Source organism: Convolutriloba macropyga, chromosome 14 (genome assembly GCF_964194025.1).
Source record: "Convolutriloba macropyga chromosome 14, txConMacr16.3, whole genome shotgun sequence".
NCBI classification, from domain to species: Eukaryota; Metazoa; Xenacoelomorpha; order Acoela; family Convolutidae; genus Convolutriloba; species Convolutriloba macropyga.
The window spans coordinates 34,003,016-34,010,740 of record NC_134481.1 but is presented as its reverse complement, the minus strand read 5'-3'; the positions used below and the strand labels follow the sequence as shown (position 1 = coordinate 34,010,740).

Genomic DNA, 7,725 nt, shown 5'->3' with positions numbered 1-7,725 from the left:
CTGGCAGTTAAACTGTTTTTGCAAACTTGAGCAAGCTGAGTTTTAAGTTTCAATTTTCAGACGTCGGGCTGTCTTGCATTATGAGCCAACTACCACCTTTGTTGTATCAAATGATCACTCAGCTATATTTGCGCATCTGTCAAGTCTATTTTTATCCTTTTAAATTTGTGTTTATCAGAATTGACGGAAATTCTATTTTATGAAGAGAGAATGTGGATTTAAGGCAGTTTCTATGCATAACACTGATGAAGTTGCTGGTATTTAATCAAATTTTTCTGGAGGCTAAGTCATCAAATTTTCAAAGCAAAATGAATATTTAAAAACATGTCTAAGATAAACAGTTCAATAGGACTACGGTTCTAATATAAAGTTTGAATTCACTTTGCGCTACGTAATATCAACTGTCTGAATTTTTTGTCATATTGCTTTGACTAGAATTCTCAATTGATTGATATTTACTTCAGAATAAAAATTGTGTTGATGAGATGAAAGCATTAGTTGTCATTATTGCGTCATAAATGTTCGAGCAACTCATTTTTAAAACTTTGCCTTCATTTTTTTCCATTGCTTGAAACCGAATTTCTGACAAAAGTTGCCGCTATTGTTGAATAATTGTTTTTTCTAATATTATTTCAGATTATAATGATTTTCTTGATTATCATCTGATTGGAACTGTAAATTTTCGAAATGCAATGAATTGGAACTGTGAATTTATAGGGTTATTTTTTCTATCTTTTCTTGCTATTGCACTGTGCACTACTAGTAATGCTAACAAGTTTTGGGTGTACGAGGAAAGTTCCGTTGGTTCTTTCGCCGGAACCTTAGACGGTCTAGACGTTTCCAAAACATATCGAATTGATCAAACAAAAATCGGTGGAGACAGACTTGTGCAACTAGAAGTATTCTATCTGAGCTTAAACTCGGGATCTTTCGAACTGAGGAATAACATTGTGATTGATCGGGAATCTTTGGAAGCTGATTTCTACGAATTATTAATTTTATCCGAGGCTTCAGGTTCTGGGTCGCAAGTGGAAGCCTTCACAGTTATTGTGAATATTCTGGATATTAATGACAACAATCCCTCATTTCCAAGTGATTTAGGTGGATCGTTTTTTGTGGAAATTTCAGAAGATGAGGCTCCGGGTTTTTCGTTTTTGCTTCCCTCTGCCTCGGACCCAGATAGCGATGAGTACGGTGTCACAAGTGAGAGATATTTTCTTGAAGGTTAGTGATATCTAGTGTGTTCAAGTCAACCCCTCTCTCCCGCAATACTTCACCCTCAAAATTGCTTTCACCCTCAGAAATTGTTTTCAGAATGGGGGTAATATATTCTGATTTTTTCAGAATGGGGGAATATATATGGGAGGCTGGCTTTTTTCTTCGGTCAAATTTTCAGTTTTTGTTAAGGCATCGTTGGGAAAAAATTATCGTTTTGTAGCAAATCTGTTTTTCCAGAATTTTGAAAAGGGAAACTTCGAAGGAAAATTGAAAAGGGAAAAATCGGTCGGGGAGGGAGTGACAGATAGCGAGGAAATGAAAGCTAAAAACAGAGAACTTGTAGTAATTTTTATCAATAGCCGAACGCATCTTCTCAGCCGGGTATTATAGCGGTTAATTTTTAAAATTTTAAGTATTTGGATTGTATTGGTGCGCTGTCTTTGTAAGATCTCCTCACACTTTTTTTTGGCTTATGGGTCTGAAGCATGAGTTTTCTCCTACTACCCTTAAGTGCATTGCGAAATTGGTGTTCGAACAAATTTTCCGTTTTTGAGAGAATTTTTTTCAGAGTTATTAATACGATACATATGTGTTATAATAGTGCCTAGTTGCAATTGCCTGAATTCATTGGTGGTCAGCTAATATTTTTTAAACTTGACACGTCATTAAATATTATTGATTATTTGATTTTTTCCCCTTTATGTTGTCTTGTTGCTTATTATCATTAATAATAGGTTTTATTGCTTGCTAATTCTCGAGAAATGAACGTAATTGATGGTTCGAGTTTTCTGCCAGTGGCTTTTATGAATTTGACTTTATTTGTTCTCAAAAAAGTTTGAATTTTTGAGTTGTGCGATTTGTAATTTTTTTTGTCTTACTGAATATCATTCGGGACCATTCTAATAGGTTGCTGATGGGGATTGAAATCATTCGCTCAGTTTTTCGGTTCAAAGCTAATTCTTTTTATGACTTTGACACTAATTGTTTTCAAGTATTTTTTATTGAATTTTTGATTTTGGCTAGTTTTAATTGTTCACTCTGTTGTCTTCTCATAGTCCCATTAATGACAGGTCTCGTAGGTTTTGTTTTCTATGACCTCTACTCTCTTGTTTTTCAAAAATTTAGTTTTGCTACTTTTTGTTGCACTTGTTGCTGTCTATCTCATTAATGACAAGTCTCATATCTCGCTAAGGATGCCTGAATGAATCCAATTATTTGTTTAAGTTTATTACTAGTGCTTTCTATGACCTATTAACTGTTCTTTGTAGCTATTTAGTTGAGGTGAATTTGGTTTTGCTATTATTTTAACATATTATTATAATTTCATTATCCCCTAACCTCATTAATGACAAATTTCATTGGCTGGTAGGGAGGATTAGGGAAATCTAATTAGTTGTTTGATTTCATAGCAGGGAATATAGACACTTTGTTTCCAAAAAGGGAAATTAGTTAGTCTTGCATGTTTTGTTATTTTTTGCGGCATAATTTTGGTCAATTTATTGGCTCTAACATTTAGCTAACATGTTTATTGACTGAGATACCGTTTTTTCCAAGTTAAGTAATTTTTTGAGTCTTGTCGTCATTTTTAGTTCAACTGTTCCTTCCTCAGCAACTGCTCAAAGGTATTTTATGACTCCTGAAGTTTATGATATGCTGTAGCTAAGGATTTTGACTTGTGAGGTTCTCCTACTTTGAGGGCACTGGCTTCCCGATTTTTTTCCAATTTCTTCTCTTTTTTTGCCTGTCATTGCATCCCACAAGGTTGTTGTGTTGTTTTCGTTTTAAAGAAGCATGGAGTTAGTTTCATAAAGTGATGTAATTGGAGAATCTTAAAATATTAAGTCTTGGATGAATTTTTTTCAATGTTCTCATATCTTGTTGCGCATAAGAAGTCATAAGCTTTGTTGAATGTCTTAGTTTGTTATTGCTGTAAAAAGAGATAAGTGAGTTTAATTAGCTGCTTTAGTTCAAAGAAACCTTTTCAATGATTTTTAATTGAACTGTTCGAAAATGAAAGTTGATTTTTTTTAGTCTTTCATGTTTTTTTCCTTGTGGTCTCATCGTTTATTGTCAAAATGTTTCTCATTGGCCATTTAGTGTGGCCATTTACTTTTTTTCGGTGTTGTTATTGATGGTGATGAATGAAAAGCTAGATCTTTTTGTTTTTAGCTAAATTGGTTTTAGGTTTGTTCATATTTTTGCGTATGGGGTCATGGGTTTTGTTGACTGCCTTATTTGGACGTTGTTAGTATAATGGATTTAAGAAAATAAACTTTTTTTGATGTTGCTGCAAAATTGTAATTTGTCAGGTTATTAGTTAGCTCAAGTCTTTCGATTGTAATTCAGGACTTGTTCTGCTTTGTTTTTTTTTTTTTGAATAAAAATTTGTTTCGCTTTACAAATCACAGCTTATTCAACTTTTTTCGTGAGATTTTTTTGACTTTTTAATTTTCTGCCAAACGCTTTTAACCAGCAGTTGCTCAGCAAATCAATCCAAATTGAACAGTGTAATTTAGAGAAATATCAAGAATAAAAAGGGGGTAATTACCATAGTCAGTTTTATTAGACAGTTTTATATGTCCACTACTTGAACTTTTTTGTTAATCTTAGTTACCATCTCTAATGCTTATTGGTATTTTCACAAGCTGGCGTATTTGTAAACAAGAGTATTTCTAACTGCGGAATGGCAACAAAATAGTTCGAAAGTCAATTTTCATTTCCCGTTCTTTCATTCCCAATGGGGACTACGGTAGTTGTTTTCTACTTTTCCCGTCATTCTGTCGTTTGCTATAGTATGAATGCATTTTGTTTAGTTTGTTTAAGTTTTCGTTTGTTTTCGAAGACAATTTTTCCTGTTAAAAAACAACTACTGAAGTTGTTTAAAAACAGCGGAGATGTAAGAACACGGGTTTCATGAAATGAACAACAAATAGTTTGTTATAAAAAAACTCAAGATGGAAAAAGTTTCATTTACCGTTTCAATCATTAAATTAAACAATTTTAACTATTTGACAGAAAATTTAACAAATTGATTTTTTAAAAACAAAGTTTTGCGATTAAACTTTTTAAATCCCACTTCTCTATTTTCGGCTCCTTGGAAACTAGCATACAAACAATTTTTTTTCCAGTGTCAAAGTGAGTTTTGGAAAACGGGGAAATAGAAGACTTCGGGAGATGTAGAGCTCGCAAAATAGCAAAAATCAATTTTGGAAAGATAAAACTAAGCAGAAAAATGTTTTCTCTTCCAATTATTCAAGTTGTTTTCTCTTCCAATTTTTCAAGTTGTTTTTTGAAAACAATTTTTCCTGTTGAAAAACCTAACCATTCCAGTAGTTTAGAACCGAGGAGATTTAATAAAAACGGGTTTCATGAGTTGAACAACATATCAGTTTTTTAAAATAAAAACGTTAGAAAAACAAAGTTGGAAAAAAGTTTCATTTGGAGCTTCATCTTTCTAATGTTCTCAGACCGGCAAAATATCCAAATTATGAAATGTAGAATAAACTCAATTTCGACATTTCTGTGTTTTGATATTTTTCTTTGAACTGATCTTTTGTAGTCTTCCGGCTTGAAAATTGATTAAAACAAAGTTTCGCGTAAAATTTAAAGTTTAACCCATCTACGAGATTTTGAAATTTTTATTGGTGCATTACGCATTAGGAAGCATCTAAAAAGACAAAATTATGGAAAAAACTCAAAAAAGTTATATCAATGTATGCTGTTTCTATTGACGATACTATTGTGTTAATAGTCCACACCTTTTTTTCTATTAAAATGGACAAAAAATAATTGAACGATGATGATCCTTGATAAAAGACCAACGGTCAAAAATACTGGGTCTTGGATAAAAATTCAGCTTATTCAGATTGCTTTAGTTGCTTAATTGCTTAGGATTTAGGTGAAGAAAATGATTGTTCTGTACGTAGCTAATGCCTTCCGTGACTTTTTGACTTAGGTCTCAAAAACTTTTAGCGAGTTCTTGAGGGTTTGCAAAAATGTTTTTTTTGTTGCTTTATCATTTAGACTCATTAATAACGAATTTGGCCGGCTACTAATGAGAGATTAGTGAGTTTAATTAATTGCTCGAGTTCAAAGCAGTCTTTTCTATGGTCTTTAGACTTCTTTTCAAAAATGAGAGTTGATTTTTTTAGTCTTCCATGTTTTGATTATTGTTCTTGTCCTATTGCTTATTCTGAAAATTAACAGTTCTCGTTGGCCTAATAGAGTGGCGAAAGTTTGTTAATATATTTTTTCCAAGTTTTAGCTGGCTTTTTTATTGTCTGAGATAACGTTTTTTTTTAATGTTTCAGTGAATTTTTGAATATTGCTTCTATTTGTAGGAAATCTATTTACAGGAAATCTCACTTTGTAGTGAATTACCTTCAATTGCTAAGACTTTTTGTGACGCAGAGTTTTCTGGTTTCTTTGGTTGAGGATTTTACCAAGTAGTTAGGTGGATTTTCATTTTGACGCCGCTTACTATCAAAAATGCTATAATTAAGATGTTTTAGTTTCTTTAGTTTTGTCTCTTCTTGTTTTGTTTGACCTCGATTGCCATAATAGTGTTGCATTGTGTCCTGGTTCCATGGTTGGTTTGAGTCAATATTTTCCTACTTTGATTCAGTATTGTTATTGTTGTTGATGAATAAAACGCTAGATCTTAATAATTGAAATTTTGAAATTGCGTTCAGATTTTTTGTTCATGTTTCCGCAAATGTGGTCATGAGCTTTGTTGACTGCTTTATTTGGACTTTGTTAGTATAATGTTTGTAAAAATATAAAATTTTTTATTGATGTTGCTGCGAAATTGTTATTCGTTCTCGATTGTAATTTAGGACTTGTTCTGCTTTGTTTTTTGCTTCGAAGAAAATTTTGTTTCGCTTTATAAGTCACTGCTTTTTCAACATTTTTCGTGAGATTTTTGTGATTTCTAGAGACTTGCTCTTCGCTCATTCTGCGGAAAACGCTTTTAAACAGCTGTTGCTCAGCAAAGAAAATCAAATTGAACAGAATATTTTATAAATCAAGAATAGAAACGTTATAATACCACAAAGCACAATTTTAGGTCCACTACTTGAACTTCGTCAGAAGTCTTAGTTCCTTCTCTAATGATTATTGGAATTATTAAGTAAACTTGTATCCCATCATTGGGAAACAAGAGCAGAGAAATGTTTTCTCTTCTAACTTTTGGACTTGTTTTTGAAAACCATTCTTCCTGCTAGGAAGGAGACTTAACCATTGCAGTAGTTTAAAAACTGTGGAGATAGAACAAAACTGGTTTCATGAAATTAGCAAGAAATCAGAATTTGTTATAAAAAACCAAAGATGGAAAAAATTTCATTTCGTAAACTTTTTATGGATTCTCAAACCGGAAAATGTTCAAATTGTGAAAGTAGATTAAACTCATTTTCGACTTCTCTGTATTTTTGGTATTTTTCTTTGAACTGATCTTTTCTTGTCTTCCGGCTTTATAGATGTCCAAAAACAAATTTGTCCTGAAAACTTAGAGGTTAACTTTATTATTTTATTGACGCTTTATGCACCATGAAACATCAAAATTGACAATTTTTTCAGAACAACTTTTTAAAATTTTCATATCTATGTCAGCTGATAACATTACGATTACCGATGCTATTGCCTCAATAGTCCACATCTCGCTTTCTTTATAAAGCGGCAAAATGTAATTGATTGATGATGATCCTTGATAATGACCAACAGCCAAGAAATTTTGAAAATGTTTGTTCTTATGTGTCGTGTTTGTGTGTGTTTGTCTGTTTGTTTGTTTGTTTATTTTTTTGTTTGTTTGTTGTTTGTTTGTTTGTGTGCGCTTCCGTCCGTCTGTGTGTGCGCAAACTAATATTGATCAAAGTTATCAAATGTTACAATTAATTTTCTCCAATTGATGCCAGTTGCCTTCGGATACTTTAAGCCGTTTTTCTGACAGAATTGAAGTTGTTTTTTCAACATTGAGAGTTGTGATGGAGCATTCTGAGCTACGCACAGACTCGCACGAGCCTTCTTGTTCTGATTTCATTCGAGTTCTACTTGAGAAAAAGGTGAACTATTTTCTCGTGCTTCTTCAAGAAATACTTTTGTTGGTAATTGGTCGTCTTTCCGGTTATCCTATCTTTTGGATATTTTTTCATGATTGCTCCATGAAATGAGCTTTAAATGAGGGCAAGTGTTTTGGAAATTTGGTTTTGGTACCCGAGTCTAAGTTTTGATAGGATTAAGTAATGCGGGAAGCGATTAGGTCTTTATAGAATAAATCTGGGGGGGGGGGTTATAACAAACTTTGGCGTTTGAAAGCAATGCGAATAATGTGGTTTAATTATATAGATCTGCTATCAATTGATTTTAAAAGACGCAAGATCGTAAATATGTCTGGATGAAAAGTTCAAAAATTTGTTTCCAACAAGTTTGAACTATCCAGGGTTCGTATTTTTTTTAAAAATGATAACCAAAAAATTGCTGCAATTATATTTTTTGAGTTAAAATTGTTCTAAC

At 32.5% G+C, this 7,725-nt stretch overlaps 1 protein-coding gene across 1 annotated transcript in view; it reads left to right on the top strand.

The window, feature by feature from the left end:
- Positions 1-640: 640 nt before the first annotated feature.
- Positions 641-7,725, top strand: part of LOC142353673 (protocadherin Fat 4-like) — an 88,407-nt gene continuing 81,322 nt past the window's right edge. Inside the window, 1 exon segment of the mRNA XM_075405977.1 lies at positions 641-1,224. Within this exon segment, the coding sequence (XP_075262092.1) occupies positions 693-1,224 (532 nt within the window). The 5' untranslated portion in view covers positions 641-692.